Genomic DNA, 21,477 nt, shown 5'->3' on the forward strand with positions numbered 1-21,477 from the left:
AAAGACCGGTATCAAACAAATTCTAAAAATAGACTGTACTGCTAGTTTTATATTTAGGCCATTTTAAGCCTTTACAGCCCCTGCCTCTTTGAAAAGAATTTCAATGAAAGGTTTCAAAACTAATTTAATACAATATAGAGTGTATCTCTAAGAACAATTCAAAATAAAAATTTCTAGTCAAAGGGAGACAAATCATTATAAAATTGGGAGAAAACGGTTGATAAACCAAGAAATCAAATGCTTATTACATAGATCTCTAATGTACAATAACATTGCCACAAAGTTGTAGTCCACCAGATCAAAACCAATACCATCAGCAAACAAAGCATCCCATAAAACCAGCAGGTCCTGCATTGGGAAAGAGTAATCAAGGGAACCAAGGTTATAGCAGTAATCAAAAGAATGTAATCCAAGGACAAAGACCAGACATGGAAAATAGACAAACAAACACAACAAAGAACATAAAGCAATTAAAGTCATACAAACAAAGTAACAAAAGCAAATGAGCAACTCGGACTTGCTCATAAAAAGTCAAGTCTGGGGTAGACAAACGAGGAAAGGAAAACTATGACCCGTTGAATAAATCAGTTTTCATGGTGCAGATGGATACACCATAACGATCCACGAGTTCATGATAACGACCATAAAACTTCTGTAGTGATGACTTCAATCTTGTAGCAACATAACCCTGTTCCAAAAGCCTATTTGTCAGAGTTCTAGCATGATACAAAAAGTCTGCGTAGTTTTGGCAAGCTCTGGCATAACGTATGAGTTGTGATATGAACACTCCATATGCAGGTGCAGAAGGGATGTTGCCACAGATGAAAGGAAAGTTGACAATTCTGAATGAAAAGTCAGCATGTTTGTCGTAAAGTTTAGTCAGTAGTTTTCCTTTACCATCGATCTCTGAGTGTAGGTCAAGATATGAGGCTGACTTCACAGTGTCTGTAGTATCCTTTATCTCAAGTTCTTTTGGGTAGATGCGATGCATCAAATCCCCGAAATTAGGATTGTTTAAAGATAATATGTCATCTATATAGTGGAAACTGAGATTGAAGGATCTAGCCAAACAATATTCTTACTTTCTGATCAGATCAGCTATAAAATCAGCCTCATAAGAGTGAAGGAATAGGTCAGCAAGTAAAGGAGCACAATTTGTTCCCATTGCCGACTGTTTGTTGAAAAACGTCCACCACATGGACAAATATGTTGTCAATTAAAAATTCCAGCATTTTGTAAACATATTCGTCCAAACAACAGCCTGATCCAACGTCTGTAATTAGCAAAGAAAAAAATTAACATTTGAGAGGTATTATTTCTGATTTGAGATGGTTTACATTGTATGCCCCATCAATATACAGCCACGTACCACATTAAAATCAATTGCCCCAAAAGCAGTCAAGATTTTTGTGATGAATTTTTTCTCTATCATTCCTTTTATTGATACAAAGGAAAGTACCATGATACAGGAAGAATTGGACATCAACCAAAATTCTACAGAAAAGGTATTTCTAATATACCACCAACCCATTCAGTGGGAGTATGATAAACTGATTCAATAAACTTACTAAGCATCATGATCTAAATAAAATGGATTCATTACTTCTTTAATTACCTCCCTGTAAAAATAAAATCCATTTGAGTAAATACATCTCTTTATTGTTTACATATAGGTCATTTTGTCACCATATATTCTTAATCTTCTATAATTGAATTCAAATAGCAGCACTAGACAGATAAATGATTCAAAACACCTATCATAAAGTGCAAAAAATAATTGAATTTGATAAAAAGTGTATATACAGTGTTTTCATTAGGAACAGGCTGGAGGCCAATTTGCATGCTTCAAACACCTGTCTGGCTGGTTCAAGAGGAAAAAAATAACATATCATATAATTAGGAATTAATAAAGTTGTCCTGTTCAAATTTTTATTTGACCTTTTAGGAGAAAAAATAGTGAAAATACTGTATATACCATAGATCAAGTTGTTGTCTCTTTGGTACTTCATTGTGAAATTGGTGGGCAATTGCAAAAAATCTCCCTCATTATTTTTTAAACTATCTTAATTAAACTTGTATAAAGTACTTGAAATGACATTGAATAAATAGTCCAAAGGTATAATTCATGACATCATGCTCATTGTAAAAATAGATGAAACTAGATATACTTTAAAAGTAACTTACTAACATGTATTCCTTGATAGCAACATCTAGTGTGTCTGAATGCTGAAGGGGAGTCTTAGAGTGTAACATAATGTTTTGTGAATTAAAACTTTGAAATCTTGTAATAGATGACCAAGTTTTTATTCTAGTCACAAATTCAAAAATTTGATTAAGCCCAGATTGTTTCTCAGGATTTAGTGGAAAAAAATTATTCATCACTTAAATTTAGACAGGAGCGAAGCATTGACAGCAGTAAAACTTAATACCCAATTGACTAAAACTTAAAAGTTTAAATACCATTCTGTGTAAGAATCAGGCAATGAGTGGCACATCATTTTGGTCTTTTTTGCCTCAAACATATTCAAATACATCTACAAAACAATTATAAAGCTATTTAAATTAATCCTGAAGCATTGATGACGTAGAAATTTTGTGACTGCTTATACATGTATAAGGAAAAAGTTTGGGAAAATTATCCCGCCATTTTTCCATAGTGCATTTCAACTAAATTAGAACTATCAACTTCTTAAAAAGGCAAACTTTACAAACACTTTTACAGTAATTTCTTGAGGTTATGAGGTATAAATACTTGGATCATGCAATAAAATCTCTCCATATTTTTTCTTCATGTGCCACACCTTATACACATTTTGTCTGATTCTTAAACAGAGAAGTACTTAAAAGTTTAAATGGCCAGTGAAACCTGTCTAAATCACACACTTTAGAAAGGAATTATTTATTCAGAGTAACTGGGTGTTTGGTTTACACAGTTTAAAAATGCATTGAAACTGATATAAATGGATCTCAGAAAATATCAGTCTGAACTACTCAGCCTTTCTTGTTGCACAGAAAAAAAAGCACGACATAGCAACCACCCATAAGTTCATTGCACATGCACGTTCATTGTTGTTATTCTAAACCTCCAGGGACCAGCAAAGTAAATTCTTCCCAAATAGGGAACGAATTAACTATTTGCTTTTCTGTTAAAAAGATATTGATTTCATCTAATTTAAAGCAGCCACAAAAATTGTCAAAAGTGAATGAAAATCATTTAATAAAAGGAAACAAACAATGAACAATGCATTTAACAGATGAATGAAATGTCAATATCCAAATGGTCATCATGAATTCTTCTGTGGTATAATATTACATCTGAAAAAAAAAAAAATATGGTATGAGTTGCTTTAACTGGTGGAATATGTAAGAATCAGGTAAATCTGAACAAAAAATAATCAGGAAAAACACAAATTTGACAAGGAACAAATTTACCTTCGAAGGCGTACTTCCCTCCTCATTAACAATTCAAACTCCATTTTCCAAACCTGATCAATCGTGATAAAATTTATTAAAATTTATCAGAAATCGTATGAGGGTGTATAAAAGCAGTTTTACAGTTGTCGCTTTCCCTGCATTTGTGATATCAATGTTTATATATGCCTTGATTTTGACTCCTGACTGCGTAGCCCCGCCTTCAAATGTGGTTACCCTCCTTATTTAAAATTTAAATTCCTTCTTCAAAACTCGACTTGCTTCAAAGCTATTTAGACCACAGCCATGGTATAAAAAGTGGTAAACAAATGATCATGGGCTAGCCATTCATGTTGCATTGTTTTACCCCGAGCGATAGGGAGCGTTAAATAACAACAAAATGGCCAGCCCATGGTAAAATAATGATAAAATGTAATATATTTCGAATCTAATAGGACTAGTTTCTTCATATTTTTGATTAGACAAAGTCTACGACTTGGTCATTTGTTTACCACTTTTTATACCACAGCTGTGGTCTAAAGAGCTTTGAAGCACGTCATATTAAAATCAGACATTTGAGACATTATGAAAAATTAACTTAGGTACATATGGTAATGAAAGGTTCAATAATTCAAAATAATGTTACCTGCAATTTACAAATACATCTGTGACGTTACTTCTCTATATGTTCAGGCAAATAAAATGTTAGGTTACATACAGTAAACGCACATAGAAAACTTGATTTGACTTGATAGTACACCACTCACATTCTATTCATTTAACAATCTTGCTTTCCAATGTTACCGTGTTTTCTTCATTCTCCTTTGTATAGATACAAAGTTCAACCATCCCCATAGCAACGCTGATCCTATATAAATCCAGTACACAAAGGAGAAAAATGTCAAGGTCATACCAATGGCAAGATTTCTATACATGACAATACCAACAAAACATAAACAGCGAATGAATTCCATAATTGGTGCTTTAGATCTGAAAAAAAAAACCCAAAAAAACAAAAAAAAAAAAACAATGAAATTTTAGGTCTCATATATGTTTTAATTACCAGTGCAGTTTTAGTATTCATGCATTTTCTTTAAAACTGTTTACAGTTTTTATCAGGTAAACACAGTATGTATTTCATGAGAGATTTACTAGTGGTTGTCATAATGACAAATAAACTTTTAATTTTTATTTAAACATATATTTCTTGCATACTATGGATCAACAACACTGTAGAACTTTTAAAATATTGCAAAAAAGCTTGTTTTTTTTGGGGATAGGGGTAGTATAATGAAATATATGTTGTATTGAATTTACATTTTTTTCTTCTTTATATAAGGTTAGGATATATTTCACTAATTATTGGTAAACTACATACATGTAAGTAAAGAAAAAATATCCTGTAAAATATTTCAAATGTAGTTCAAAAACTGTAGGAGAGATAGACAGACAAGCCATATAGCCCTATTTCTGATGAAAATGACTAAGTGTAACTATCATCAATTTCCGTAATATTTCATGAAAATCAAAATCCTTTGGCCCTGCACCCCTAACTCATGTGTAGAAATATCCTGTAAAAATCCGAGGAGATAGCCGGACAAGCTATGATCATGTGTAATCCAGATGGACAGACAGATGAACAAATGGACAGGGGTATAAAAAACAGTGAAATTATTGTGGAAGAATAAAACTCCAAAGCAAAACTTGTAACTTTAAAACTAGACATTAAGGAGGTAAACTGAGGATAAGGGACACAACTCATATGAAACATTGGTACATTTGTATTCAGCACTTTACATAGATCACATGTAAGCATCAAAGTGACTTGGACTGATTTCACTTTGTTTCAGATGAAAGCTTGATAGGCTTTGGTGAAATTGAATATGATACAAACATATCACTGATTTCAAGAGTTATGTCCCTTACCCTAGGTCTACCGCCTTAAACTAACCTTCCATCAAATAATGCTCCAAACACCTCCAGACATATAATAATGTAAACAATATTGGCTAGCACCAAAAAAGCTCCCATACTCTGTAAGAATATAGATGCACTGTTAATGTAAGAGAAAACACCAGGGGCAGAGTAGCTCAATTGTTGTATAAGGAACAAATGATAATGCACTGTGAAATCTAAACTGATAAATTTAAGATTTTCATCTACTTTATTTTTTTTGGGTGTTGCACTTATGAGATAAAATTTATATAGATCATACATGAAATTGTCACTTTGCAAGAGTTATCTTTCTTGATTTTGTTTGATTTGGTTGATTTTAGTGGTAGATAAATGTATGATTTTCTCAAAAGTAAAGATCTGAATATGGAAAACATAACTGTTAAGTACAAATACAGCATATGTAGACTGAAAAAGCATGATTTGTTTGGTGGATTTTTCTTCACCATCACTTTAATATGGGCAGTGCCTGAATTTCATATGAACTTGTACTTAAATGTTTATGTACAGATAGATGAATTTACAAAGGGACTTTCTATAATCCAAAATTTTAAAATACCTTATGTTTTTTTTTCAAAATCTGGATGAGGTTTTTTTTGCATTATGTAATTTCCTACACAGACAAAATGTTTAACAAATCAGACAAAAATGAATAAATATTTTGAGAGCAAAAATAACCATTTATACCGTATAATGTAATGGAATCTTTTTTTCAAAAACATATTTATACATTGTGTTTTTGTTTAAGGTTAATTTGGTACATATCCTCACCTGTGTCTTGTGAGCTAGGATAACATATCCAACAATTAGGATACCAAAGTGTATCCATATGTAGATGTTTGTTTTTAAAGAGAGCTTTGGACCTTCAAACTTGGGCATTGGTGCTTTAACCTAGAAAATAAAGACACACAAATAACATACTATGAAAGAAGTTTTATTTGCGGGGTACCAATTTTCATGGTTTATGTGGGGAGGCCAAACCAGGAAATTGAAATGGAGATTCCCTTTGATGTGCATACTGTAAATCTCAAATCCATGCCTTCATAAATCCAAAAATTGTTTCTTCCCTAAAAAAATTTGTATCCACAAATTAAAGTATTTTCACAGTACATATATCTATTATAAAGAAAACAGCAATTTAACCAATGTTTTCATGATACTAAAGGGAGATAATCAATTGAATATGATAACAAAGTTTTTGCATACCAAAAAATCTGTCAAATATGATAAGAGTTCCATATTACGGGTAATTTTTATCCATACAGTAAGGGTTTCTCCATGTAAGAAACATTAAATCAAATGTAAAATAAATTACAGTAACTTTACTCTTGGACTTTCTTCGACTAAAACGACACAACACAAATATCAATCCACCAATCACAAAATTCTAAATTTATGTTGAAAATAGCAATAAATTATTGAGAAAATCTATAGGATAAATAAGAAAATCAACTGGCTATCAAGAATAACCAAAATATATAACTTATACTTGGAACAACTTCCACACACTCACAAAATCTGGGCATTCTTCAGCTCTCGTGATCATATTTTGGTTCCTCACTCTTTCCAGTTAATTATACATTGTTTGTATTTATTATTTTCAAGTTTCTGAAGCTTAAATTAAATTGTTCACTAAACTGGTCATATCAGGAAGTTTGTTTTTGACCATTTAAGGTATACAGTAATCTAGAATGTCTGAAAGGCCAAATGTATCAAAATGTTATTCAATGTTATTTTCATGTTCCATATGTCAAAATGATAAGATATAATTTTCTTTGGCGAAATAAAATGAATAAGTAGATTCTCATTACCCCTGACCTTAAAAGATTAAAATAATTGATAAAAATTAAAAAAATTGGGGTGGGAATTTCTAAATTAGGATTTTTATCACATCAGTTTTTTAAAAAATTGACAAAAATAAAAAAAAAATTGGGATGGGAATTTCAGAACAGGATTTTTATCACGTCAGTTTCTAGAACTGAGATTCTACAAAACACAAATTTGTCATTTCTTGGTGACTTAAACAATGTTTTTTTTCTCTGCACCTGATGTGGCTATGGATTTAGAACATATATATACTTAAAATAGCTAAAATAAGGCTAGCAAAATACCAGGTAAGAAATCAAAAATAAAGTCCTCCCACTCTCCCCTATTTTTTGTGAAGGTTGGATGAGAATCAACCATTTATGTTTACTTGGCCTTACATATTAAAAATATATTAAAAGGGAAGTACAACTTATCAATACAGTAAAATATCAATAAATTAAAACTTAAAAATATTGTAGTAACTCTTTAAAACTTTTCAATATTTAGGCGCTCACAAATAGATATCAAAAAGTAACAGGAATTAACATTAAGTGTAAGTTTTTTGTAAGAATCAGGTAAAATGAGAAAAATCATGCATTACAAAACCCACAAATCTGACAATATAATTTGCCTCGTGGATGCTCCCTATATTTGAAAAGACCATTATTTGATCTCTGCATCACTGGATTTTTTCAAAAAAGTTTCAGTAGAATGTTAGAAAAATTAGGTTTTTGACAGAGTTATCTGCCCTTGAAATGATCATTTTCAGTACATATTTATAACTCACTTTACCAAAATGATATGGAAAATCTTGTCTTTTTTTCCTTGACTCTGAAGGTGCAAATAGTCAAATTAAATTTATAAAATGTAGTTTTTTTATACCATGTTTTTACCCACTGCCCGATTCTTACAATGACTGACAATTAAAAATTACTTCAGGTAAATCTTCTTTAAGACCCAGTCTTGGTTTCCCAGGTGACCAACCAGGGCCTTTAAATATCACTGACATCTTGTTACCAAGGCCTGGGGTTTCCATGAATGTCTTCCACATATACTGTAAATGACATATCTACAAATAAAATGTGATTAGTATGTAGATACCTGAGAAACAGGTGTTAGAACGTACAACAATACAAGAGCCAGTTTTATTTCTAAGATAAAGAGAAAGACCACATTTTAATACACTAGAGAAAGTTGAACTGGTGTTGACATTTACCAAAAAGGGCAATAACTCCAGAAAGTTAAAAGCAATATATATCATAATCAACCTTGACTTGTACTTATGACTGAAAACTTTTTTTTGAAGTTTGAAAAGATTAAGCTAAATAGTTCTTAAATTATCATTCAGAAACCAAAACTTTAAAATTGTAACAGACAGAAAGACAAAGGATAACTATATACCATACTCGCCCAGGAGGCTAATTAAAATTTCTCAACACTAACATTTTCTTAACATAGTTTTAAAAAATGTATCACATGCAAAATATACAAATTATATAAGTGATCTGTGTAAGGTATGATCTCTTAAACATGCTTATTCATGGTAGTGTAATTTATTTTTTGTCCCATGAACTATTCAATAATTCAAAAGCAGATTATCAAAGGGAATGAACCATAGTCATTATGAAATAGTATTGGCAAAGGTTATTACAGGAGATATAAGAAATACTGAAAAAAACCAATAAAATCACAGCAAATATGAAAGAAAGAGTTGTTATGCTGGTTATAATTTTAAGTGCTGGAATCTGCAAAAGTGCAAGCAAAATGGAAAATTATGAATCATGCTCAGAGAAAACACACACAAATATGACAATGTGGGCAAAAATTTAGGGTCTATTGAATATGACAATTTGTTTGTCTTAGAACTGTCAGAGGATGCAAAAAAGCAAGTTCAAAGTTACAATAAAATGGTGAGGAAAGAGGGAATTATTTCCTTTGATGATTAAATAGCAATGCATTTCATATAATCCTACAAATTACTGACATTTAACAAAAAAATAAACACCAATTCAGCATATAAGATTTCATGGAAAGACTTGCGTTTTTTTCCAACCACGATTCACCACCTGCCTGATTCTTACAGAGAACAGCACTTAAAACACTGATATTAAGCCATGTTTTCATGTAATTGCAACAAAATTTTAGTATTTCATCATTAGCTTCAGTTAATAAATACTCCAAAGTGCCAATATAAATGGTCAGGTTGAATAATGAAAAAAATGTTCAAATGACATTAGTGGCACAAAACAGGTAATTTTTTTTACCTGTGCATGAATTGGACCCCATGAGTCAAGTGGATGGACTAAACCATAAACAACCTCCTCTTCTTCTGCTTGGAAGGTACCTGCAAGTATCAAAAATATAGGTGAAGTATCACAAGCTAGAAAATCTGTGAGCAATACTCACCAACTTGATACCACTCACTGCCCAATTTGATAATATACACCTTTTGACCTCCATATTGATTTGGATGGAAATCTCAAATAGGAGGTGCACAATGGGAACATGTAATAAAGATTCTTTGAAAGTTTCATTCCATTCCATTCCGTTGTATAGGAGAGTAATTGATAATGATGGGTCCCCCTGTGTTAGGAAGCAAGGAAGGAAGTAGACGGAAACTCCCATCACTATAACCCCCGCTTTGCAAGTGGGGGGTGTACAAAATGTACCATGTGAACCTTCTTTCTTAATATAGAATTGAAACAATTGTCTGATTGCATGATAATAACTTCCGTACAATGTTCCAGATTCTTTTCACACACACATTGTTCAGCGTAGCTGTTCAGAACATTAACCAACTCCCTTAAACAACAATCACCTGAATATAGCTGAGATATTGCTGCTCGGGTGTTAAACCCCAATAATCAATCAATCATAAACAAATCAAAGCATGTCAGTAAAAGCATACTATAAGTATTCTAATGTTAAATAATTTTTTGAAACATTTGGAGACTTGATTGTGCATGTTGATGATGCATAATTTGACTCATTAATATTGGACTCACCTTTATTCAAGGAAAAAAATTACTCTGCTAAAATTTTAACTATCAAGAATTCAAACAGATTTTAAATCAAATGGTTCCTGTTTGTTAATCATCAGTTTAATGCTTAACTCTAATACTGTCTTCATGAAACTTCTGTTAAAGGGAGATACTCAAGTGATCATTAGTACAAAGTTTTTCACATACCAAATAATCTGTCAAATATAATGAGCGTTCCACCATAATTTTTATCTATACAATATGGATTTCTCCCATGATGTACTCTGTGGTGACTAGGTGTATTCAGGATCCATTCCAGTGGACCTAAAGATTTAATGGTCTAAAAAATATATGAAAAGTAATATCAGTGATAGTTTCACAAGGTACAATGTAAGTTGAATTAAAAATTTACATTTGTATGAGAACCATTCATGATTACTTATTTCAGAAACTACAGAGTTTTAATTTTAGAGGTTTAGGGAAAAATTATACATTGATCCAACTTATAATTACATGTACATTTTGTATTGTGATTAAATAACATGATAAGAGGAATCAAAAGAATGTAAGCCAGGGACAAAGATCAGACATGGAAAACAGACATACACAACAAAAAACAAGTACCAAAATACATACAAAGTAACAAAGTATATGAGCAACTCGGCCTCCACTAAAAACTGGGAGCATGGACCAGATGCAATGGTAAGGTAAGCATCCTCTGCTTTTCTAGAAACACCCACAGAGTTGCTCATTAAAGTCAAGTCTGGGGTGGACAAAATAGTAAAGGAAAACAATGACATGTTGAACAAATCAGTTTTTATGGTGCAAATAAATACACCATAACAATCCATGATTTCATGACGCAACCATAAACTTTTGTAGTGATGACGACCATAAACTTTTGTAGTGATGACTTCAACCAACATAATCCTGTTCCAGAAGCCTAATTGTAAAAGAAACACTGTAATAGCAGCCATCCCATAACATACTTTCTTTGGTATACATGCAACATTATCAGTAGTAATTGGTAATTTGCAACATTTTCCTTCAATGCATAAAGATCGATAATGCTTGTCACAGCGTACTGGCCCTTATGCAAAAAAATACAGGTCAGTTTAAATCAGATATTTGTGAAAAGTCGTAACGTCACAATGGAGCTGAATGGTGTTGGCTCATTCCAACAAAAAAGGTCATTTGAAAATATTCTTTTTCAAGGTCAAAATTTTGTTTTTTTTTTGTATTTTTTTTAACATACAAAAAAAAACAAAATAAAAAGTTGCCTATAAATTACCAATAAACAGAATATTAGGCAGTTGATTTTTGATAGTTGCTTTCACACAGGAATCTCAGGCTTGCCCTCACCGATCTCAATCTGAGATACCGGTGATAAAACCTGTATCAAAAACTAATTGTTTAACATATGCTCTGTACATACCTCTGTGTGGATCCAGAACTGATATAATAAACTAAACTGGGTGTGAACCAGGAACACGGAGGGTGGAACACACAATGTCAATGGTAGATAAAATACCTACAGAAAAATGAAATGTGTAGAAAATGTTTTTTTGGTTTAATGAAAATTTTATGTTTTCTGCACACACACACACACTAAACTGAAAATTGGGAGGGGGGGCAATGTAATATAATGTAATGTTGTACAACTATGTACTTCAAATAAGGCCACAAAAAAATATCCTGAAATCTCATTCACATGACCCAATTTTTCAACTCTCTCCAAAAATAATTATTCTAATTTTTTTCCCAATTTAGGTCAATTCCCTTCAAATTGACAGCATTTTTCACTTAAATTCATCAAAAATAAAAAAATAAAAAAAATTTGCCTGCCTGCCCCTACTTTTGGAAAATGTTCCATGAGAATCTAGAAAATTTTTTATGATGGCCTAACCTTCACATTGAATTTAATCAACAAATTGTGAAATGCTTTGACATACATGTAAAACTATCAATAAAAAAATACTTTGATGACTTTTCAATTCATATAAGAATTCTTAGGAATAACAAATATTTAAATTTAAATCAGTGGTATTGTCTGCTTAATGTTGAATTTTCTAATGGCAACCTACCCATGTGATGTACCTAAGAATACATGACTAACATACCCATGAGATGTACCTAAGAATACATGACTGTCTTAAAGCAGTGGTGAGGTTATATTCCTCAGAGCTGTGGTGTGTCTGATGTGCAGCCCATACTATATTTATTTCTAAGAAAAGAGAGTGGAGAATTGTGAGGTATACTGTGTAATACCAAATGTAAATATGTAGAAGCAAGCATTCAATATTCAATTGGGGCTAGGCTGCTAGAGTAAAATCCATCATCTAACAAAGTCTTTTGTAGTTGTTTATTATGACTAGCTTCATCAAATTTTTAAAAAGACACAGCCTATGTGTTGCATGAAATGGTGACTGTTATGGAGCAAAACTCTATTGTGACATTGGTAAATTTGACCTATGACATCATAAATATGACAGTCATGAGTCTATGGCATTAGTCATGTGTTTATCAAAGTTTTACCATGGCTGTGGTTTAACGACATGGCTTTTACCATGACCTGGATAATGCTTACAATTAAAGCTTTTTTTCACAATTGAACCAAATGATAGTCAAAATTTTTTTACCACCATAATTGACTTCAGGAGGTAGACCTAAGGTAAGGGAAATAGCTCTTGTCAACATTGATATGTTTGTATCATATTCAGTTTCACCAAAGCCTTTCAAGCTTTTTTTTGAAACAGAATGAAATCAAACCAAGTTACTTTGATGCTTACATGAGATGGATGTCAAATGCTGAACACAAATGTTCCAATGATTTACTAGAGTTGTGTCCCTTACACTAGATCTACCTCCTTAAAACTTATCTTTGCCCCACAATAAAATCAAATGATTGCTCCCTATTGGTTGGAAAAAAGGGAGAGAATGCATCTAAGGAAAGTGTGTTTGAGGACGTACCGGTAAATGTATAATTAACAGGAACCACAGATTTGAAAAAAAAAACATGTAAGGAAAAAAGAAACATAAAAGATATAAAGATAAAATGTTTTTATTTGCACTTTACAAAAGCATGCATAGAAAGAATTAATGCAGAAATGCATAAAAAATATTGAAGTAAAAGTTTAAACTTACTGACAAAATGTTAACAACCCAAATATGTTTTATATTGTACGTACATCAACAATCATTCTAACATGTCACCCCATGAGGACTGTCATAGCACAACAGGGTTCAAGAAAGAAAAACGGTACAGAAAGAGTGTACATGTACATCTGAAATAATTGTGGGTATAATGCAAGGAAAATTTTTTGGTATTTTTTTCCCTTATACTGTACCCAAGAGAAGTATCTATGGAAACCAGATTGACGTAGTGCTGTTGTTAAATTATAGTCCTCTGAGCTATGATGTGTCTGATGACCAGCCCAAAATAAGTTCACTTCTAAAAACATAATTTAGAGACTTAATACTATGAAATTTATTCTAGTGAGGTACATTTCATATTTTAACCATCATCTAAACAAAAATTCCTTTAATTCTCTGATTCCCCTTTATTGCTCCATTTACAAATTTCCATTCCCAAGCTTCATCTGCCTTTCCAATTCTTAAAAACTGAATCAATGCCACAGGAAAAGAATACCAGCATTTTTTCTTCCCATTCCAGGGTTTCAAATTAACTTTCAAGGTTGAACAGTCCTGAACTTTTCCATTTTTTTTTAAATCAATGATCCACCTGAGGAAACTTAAAGTCCTACACAATGTTTGAGTTGAAAAGAATGAAAGTGCTAGACCTAAGAAAGAAGATCTCTGATCCACACTAATTAAACCCATGCCATTATCAGCAAGCCAAAACAATTCCAAGCTATTTTTAACCATAAGTGGTGGTTAAATTTCTGAAAGAATTTTCCTGCCATTTCAGATCTACAAAACTTCTGTAATTTTAATAGCGAAAGAAACATATTCTCCCTCAGGCAATTGTGGATTTAAAATATTTATCCACTCTCAGTCGCAAAAGTTATATTCAACATGGTCACTGAAGCTTGCATGTTTAAAATCCATAAGAAGCCAACTTCATGTGGAGAAATAGTTTAAACCATTTCTACCAACAAGAGAATTTATTTTGAAACAATGTCAGTAATTTCTAACATTTCAAGTAATATCCCTTCCATCAGGAGATATAGATATGTATCCCATGTTATCCCTTCCATCAGGAGATATAGATATGTATCCTATTTTATCCCTTCCATCAGGAGATATAGATATGTATCCTATTTTATCCCTTCCATCAGGAGATATAGATATGTATCCTATTTTATCCCTTCTATCAGGAGATATAGATATGTATCCCATGTTATCCCTTCCATCAGGAGATATAGATATGTATCCCATGTTATCCCTTCCATCAGGAGATATAGATATGTATCCTATTTTATCCCTTCTATCAGGAGATATAAATATGTATCCCATGTTATCCCTTCTATCAGGAGATATAGATATGTATCCCATGTTATCCCTTCCATCAGGAGATATAGATATGTATCCTATTTTATCCCTTCCATCAGGAGATATAAATATGTATCCCATGTTATCCCTTCTATCAGGAGATATAGATATGTATCCCATGTTATCCCTTCCATCAGGAGATATAGATATGTATCCCATGTTATCCCTTCCATCAGGAGATATAGATATGTATCCCATGTTACCCCTTCCATCAGGAGATATAGATATGTATCCCATGTTATCCCTTCCATCAGGAGATATAGATATGTATCCTATTTTATCCCTTCCATCAGGTGATATAGATATCTACCCCTTTTAAATCAGTGTAAATATTTTAGGCATTGTAACATTTTTACTAATCCATGCCTAGTTTCCTAAAAAATCTCAAATTGAGATTTTCCTCAAATCCTTCCTCAACTCAAATCTGAACCAATCAAATTACTTGAAATCAGAAATTTGAGGAAAAACTAAAAAATTGAGGAAATTATCAATTATGAAACCCATGTCTGATATCACTTTTTGTTACGTACCATGTCCTGACCTATGGACCCAGTAATAACAAAAATCCACACCAATCATTCCTAAGACCCAGGTCCACGGACTATCCCAGGGTAACTCTATCATATTGTATCTTCTGTAAACCCACAAATATGTTGATAATTCCACAGATCTGAAGAGCAACCTAAATAAAAAATATCATAACAATAAAACGAGTGATATTTCAAGAAAAAGTGCCACTGTCAAAGTTCAGATTTTTTCTTTTCTTATACATTTGTAGCTAAATACATGTATGTTGTACATCATATTTGTATGATGCTGAACCAGCAAAAAAAAAGTGGTACAGTACCCACTGGGTACTTGACCTGTGTAAAATTAGTTTTGAAAAAGTTTCATGTGCTACAATCAGCAAATTTATTTTTTCATCATTTTTTTGGTTTTTCTACAAATCAAAAATCCCTATATAAGTTCTATGGAGGATACCCCAAGGAACATTCATAACAAATTTGGTTTCAATTGGTTCAGTAGTGTCATAGGAGAAGATTTTGAAAGAAATAACATTAAAAATAGCAACAATCGTTGAAAAAGGGCAATAACTCCAACATGGCTTAACGGATTAAAACCAAAATTTGACCAGAGATAGATCTCATCATGCTAAACACTTTTACCATACCAAATTTAGCTAAACCTAAAGGTTGTGGAGATATATGCAAAAATCTGCTGTCTGACCACTTTGTTAATTTTTAGTAACAGTGGCCATGTTTTTCGACGAATCAAAAATCATCAGTTCTATACCCCAAGGAACATTTATACCAAGTTTGGTGCTAATCAGTCAAGTAGTTTCTGAGGAGAAGAGTTTTGTATAATTGTTAATGACAACGATGACGACGACGATGACAGACAACGACGATGGACGCCAAGTGATGGCAATAGCTCACATAGCCCATGGCCAGGTGAGCTAAGTAGGAATATTTCTTTATAAGCAGTATACAAAAGTATCTGTTAAATGAATGACGGAAATGTAAACAATCGTATTTTCAAATATACTTTATAATTGGGTATTTTGAAATTAGCTGGTGCTGTTTCTCTATGATTTGGTTGTGTCTACCTTATGTACTGCTAGATATTTTGTGATATTACATTACGGGATGATCTGATATGTACTAGGGGTATGAAAAATTGGCCATTGTGATTGCTTGTTGTGTGATTGTGTGATTGTGGCAAATTGTCAATAAATTTGATTGGTAGAAAGAGATGATGTGATATTACTTAAGTTGTTCTACCGCAACAACTGGTGATGTCATTGCTTGAATTTTTGACATAGCAGATACCAAATGTCAAGCTGCCAAATATTCCAGAGAAATTATAAACAAAAATGTTTTATAACTTGTTACAATTGAATTCATGAAATATCAACTCGTCGCTTAGGCTTATTTTCTATGATGTTGAGATTAAATACCTTGAGTTGATATTTTGTGATTTTCAATTTTCACTCATTATTAAACCTACAATTGCCATCAGATTGGCTAAATTTATAAAAATTACCCATGCATTAGTGACAATAGTCCATTAGCAACTGAACTGAACCCATCATTAAACCTCGGTAATGGCTTCCCTTGAAGAAAGAGTACAACAGCTTCAATGATGATCAAGGAAACGAAATATGGTATTGCCTGCAAACACAAAATATGTTGAATCATTATACATGTACAATATAGTAATCATTAAATATTTCATTTTCAAAAAGCAAATCATCCAGAAGTATAAGGTAATAATTGCATCTGTTTAAGTAACTGTCTTTGTAAGAATCATGCAAAATCATAAAAATGTGATACACAATCAAAAAGGTGTTATATTTTTACTTTTGTAATGAAGTTGTTTTATGAGTCTATACTATGAAATGTGCATTTATTCATTCAAATCTGCCTGCTCTTAGGAGATAATCAACATTGAAAATCCAATAGATTCTATTGTATTTGGGTTCATTTACAGAGTTATCTCCCTTAACTTTGAAATTTACAGTGCATTCTATATAATTTTTATCTCCTAAGAACACGGGTTATATGAAAAACTGAATGTTAATTTCTGTTTACTATGGCAATTCAAACAAAATATCAAAAATAAAAATATGCAGGCTTTTTACCCATGAATCACATTTTGCATGATTCTTAGCTGGAGTACTACTTAACATGCAAAATAATCTTATTTGGCAAATATTAATTCTCTACAGTCTCCAGGAACAAAAAATACCCATGGACAGTTCCCCCAATTCTGAATCTTGACCACAGGGACTGCTCATTGTACTTTGTTTGATAATTAGTCCTTCCATGTTTTTTCCCCTTCTCATTAAATGATAAAACAATTTGAAATTGCATCTTCTATTTGAATTGCTAACTGATGTAGATGTAAAAGTGTGATAAAAACATAAACACTACCACAAAGCACAGCAAGATTGTTACATCAACAATGTTTGCAAGATGAAGAGGGAGACACCTGCATAAAACGTTGAGCTTAAACATTATAAAACTCCTAAAACCAGGCAAAGTAAGCCATGAAAAGAGAACAAATATTCAACTTTCAGGTCCTTCTAGCTGATTGTTTATTGTCAAAGCTACATGTAGCAGAGATATTCAGAACATCAAAATTAATTTGGGATTTGCTATACAGATAGTTACTTACATTAAATTAGAAGTCAGGAAAGTACAGCAAACTTGGACCTGACTTCCAGATGTTAAGTAGAACTCTGGATAAGAATCATGCAAAATGTGATTCATGGTTGGAAAGCCTACATAATTTTTATTTTTTATATTTTGTTTAAAATGTAAGTTAACATAAATTAACATGTGGCTTTTCATATACCCCTTGTTTCTTAGGAGATAAAAATTATATAGAATGTACTGTAGAATTCAAAATGAAGGGAAATAACTCTGTAAGTGACACTAAATTATAATAGAAACTGTTGCATTTTCAATGTGGATTATCTCATAAGAGCAGACAGATTGAAATGAATAATTATACATTTCATCATAGAGACCTATAGAGTATCTTAATAACAAAAATTAAAACATGTAGCCTTTTTTTGGTGTATCACATGCATGTATCACAGAATTTGCATTATTCTTACAAAGAATACTAGTTAAGCATTGTGCATACTATGAAAGTATTGTTCATTGGGTACTAATTTTTGTGGGTAGGCCAAACCATGAAATATGGTTCCAAATGAAAAGGAGATTTCCATTGATGTTTATACAGAAAACTTCAAAACCATAAATTCAAAAATGCATGAACTAGTGTTTCCTCCCTAATCCATGAAAATTGGTATCCACAAATTAAAGTACTTTTACAGTATACATTTGTATATAAGTTTTATAAAACTAGGGAAGCATAAGACTGTCTAGGGCCTTAAGAGTTCATGTTTCCAATTTATGCATTCACTTATCATATACAGTATGATTGTATATGTATAAAGCAAGCATTTTAGAGATAAAATAAGTGAAAGATTTAAACAGGATAGAAGGGTTTGTTTTAATGACAGATATTACATTCATTTCATGATGAGGATATTTACCAGCAACTATGGAACTCACCTTGCTTTTTACTATAATTGTAGTGCAACACCTTGATGTTCATATTTTAAAGGCTAGCTAACAGGAGTATGGTAATAACCTAAAGAAAGCTGGCATATCACCTAACTCACACACATTTGTTGGACTTTTGGTCATCCAGTTTTCAATTTAACTAATAAATATGGTGTGCTTGATGGAGAAGCTGTGACTACCATTTTTTTTACTGGTTATCATTTTGAACTCCTTAATATGGTGTGCTTGGTGAAAGCAGTGACTACCAGTTTTTTCATTGGTATTCACATCTAACTCCTTAATATGGTGTGCTTGATGGAGAAGCAGTGACTACCAGTTTATTCTCAGGTATGCATTACAAACTCCTGAATATGGTTTGCTTGGCGAAGAAGCACTGATTACCTGATTTTTCATTGGTAATCATTTAAAACTCCTAAATATGGACTGTGCTTGGTAGAGAAGCTCTGACTACCCATTTCTTTTCATTGGTACCCCAGATATGATGTGCTTGTTGGAGAAGCACTGACTTCCAGTTTTATTCACTGATTTTCATTTCAAACTCTTATATATGGTGTGCTTGGTAGAGAAGCAGTGACTACCCATTGTTTGATTAATGTTCACTTCAGGACTAGAAAGCACACTGGCACTTTTCTAGTAGTGAATCCATATTGTATATAAATTGTAGCTTCATACAGCATTTTCATATAGAGATGACCAGTAATTTAGGTGGGAGGACCTGGCAAGATTCTGTGACCCCTAAAAGTTTGCCATACTCCCAAATCTCCTTTGGGATTCAGTATGTTGAAAATGCTCAAAAGGGATTACCTCCCTGAGAATCAAATGGTTATCCTCCCTGAGATTTTGATGTACTGTGGTTAAAGGTGAAAACTATGTTATTATGCAAGTCATGAATATCAAAACTAATCTGTCAAACGTTCATGAAAATTAAATTGAAAAAAAAATCTTCCTTTTCTTAACTAATTAATGATTGCAATTCATAATTATGGAATTTGAATTTCCCATGCCTATGGGTGCCACCATTATCAGTTGAGCTGTGACGTCATGAAGTCGGTTTGTAAAGTGAAAGTAAATAAGTAATTGATTACGATGTCTAAAGAAATTTGGGACTTTCCCCCTATAATTCCAATCCAAAATACAGGCAGAAGAAGAGATTAAGGCACAACATGAAAGAATTGTCAGCAAACATTGACAATCGATGGTATTTTGCAACTAGAAAACTAGTATCTCTGACGGAAATCTAATAGCTACTTCCAAACAGTGTTTGTGTTTCTGGAAAAAAAAAAAACTTAGAATATTTCTCTTTTATCTTTTGTGCAACTATAACCTTGACAAGACAGCATGTTTACATCATTAAAAAAACAGGAAAGTAGAAATATTTATGGAATTTAATTTGTTTACGTATTTTATATGCAGTACTTGCATCAGTACCAAACTGACAGTGCCATCACGAGCTAATTGGAAGCAATCAGTAAAAATCGATAAAGTCTGCACATGATCAAAACCATCAATTCCTTCAAATAAAAGAGTTTTGCAAGATGGCAATTCACATATATCTTAATGATTTTGAATGTCACGTAGCAATTTATAAAAGAGCATTATACATTACAGGTTATTTATTTTTGATTACATGTGTATGATTTGAGCCTAACTTAATGAAAAGGTGGTCTTTTTCTTTAAATTTCATCCTGAATGGATTAATTTACACTAATATATCACAGAAACTAAATTGTTTCTATTAAAGAGGAGATTTTACTATCCACATGTACCCTAGATTTTTCTCAGAGTATGTGTGGATAGTAAAGCCTTTCATTAATTGATATTGCCTGTGACTCATACACATATGTAAATTATGCGTTCATCATCATCATCATCTTCCGGAACTTGCAGCAATATATACATAAAAAAATATTTATGTCTAGATGTTTCCTGATGTTACTTGTTAATACATGTTCAAGGATCTTACAACAAATCTGTAGCTGTTGGTACGAGAACACAATTAATTCCCTTTGGTTTTCATTGTACTAATATAGTTCCAACTTTGGTAGTAGGTACCTTCCACATTTTTTCATATATTTATTAGAAACTTATTTGCTGAAGTTTTGCCTCTAATTGGTAGAAAATAGGTTAAAATTACATGGGATTTTTTTCATTAATCAATTCTGACTAAAAGTTGTGATTTGGTTCAGTGGAAGAAGGTTAAAATTTAGGACTTATAACTAAGTTCATTTGTCATGACGTTTACCCCATCTCTGGGTCATATGTACTAATCTCAGAAAATGATGGTAAAATTTTCTACAATTAATATATAAAATCCTGTTTGTACAAATCTTTAGGCCAGAGAAGTTTTATTCAGTTTGCGCAGGTGGAATCTTTTTAATCTGCTCAAATGTGTATATTGAAATGCACTTGAAAATTAATTGTGGTCTTGTGCCTGTTAAGGATACAGGCCTGTCGTTTTATTTGTCTCAGCGTTGCCGTTGGTACAAAATATAAAAAAAAACCTGCCTCGTCCACATATTTTGGGACATCTTCAATTGTCTCGAATGAAGACTCATTTGGTGAAACGAGATAAAATATTGAACGAAAGTTTTCAGTGTGTACTTGGCTCATGGTATTGACTTTTTGGTGTCGTTCTTCGAGTTTGTTAACGTTTTCTTCCTTAAGAACTTTGACCCTTCGTAATTTTGATACGATTGCGGACAGACAAATCAAAATTC

At 32.2% G+C, this 21,477-nt stretch overlaps 1 protein-coding gene across 6 annotated transcripts; it reads right to left on the bottom strand.

Annotated features, from left to right (window-relative positions):
- Positions 1–3,200: 3,200 nt before the first annotated feature.
- On the bottom strand, positions 3,201–21,464 carry LOC148612621 (alkylglycerol monooxygenase-like). Of its 6 annotated transcripts, none has more exons than XM_088594259.1 (12): positions 21,266–21,464; positions 16,707–16,834; positions 15,194–15,345; positions 12,272–12,375; positions 11,587–11,682; positions 10,359–10,491; positions 9,435–9,514; positions 8,105–8,239; positions 6,136–6,255; positions 5,363–5,445; positions 4,179–4,279; positions 3,201–3,315 (listed from the first exon to the last, which is right to left on the bottom strand). In XM_088594259.1, the coding sequence occupies exons 1-11, from the start codon at positions 21,368–21,370 to the stop codon at positions 4,186–4,188; spliced, it is 1,230 nt and encodes a 409-aa protein (XP_088450385.1). In that variant the 5' UTR covers positions 21,371–21,464; the 3' UTR covers positions 3,201–3,315; positions 4,179–4,185. The 6 variants fall into 6 exon arrangements, with proteins under 6 accessions (XP_088450385.1, XP_088450384.1, XP_088450382.1 ...); XM_088594258.1 differs by having other exon boundaries at positions 4,058–4,279; XM_088594256.1 differs by having other exon boundaries at positions 4,179–4,401.
- Between the last annotated feature and the right edge of the window lie 13 nt (positions 21,465–21,477).

This window comes from Perna viridis, chromosome 7 (genome assembly GCF_037379345.1).
Source record: "Perna viridis isolate PV_CMFRI_1.1 ecotype Kerala chromosome 7, ASM3737934v1, whole genome shotgun sequence".
NCBI classification, from domain to species: domain Eukaryota; kingdom Metazoa; phylum Mollusca; class Bivalvia; order Mytilida; family Mytilidae; genus Perna; species Perna viridis.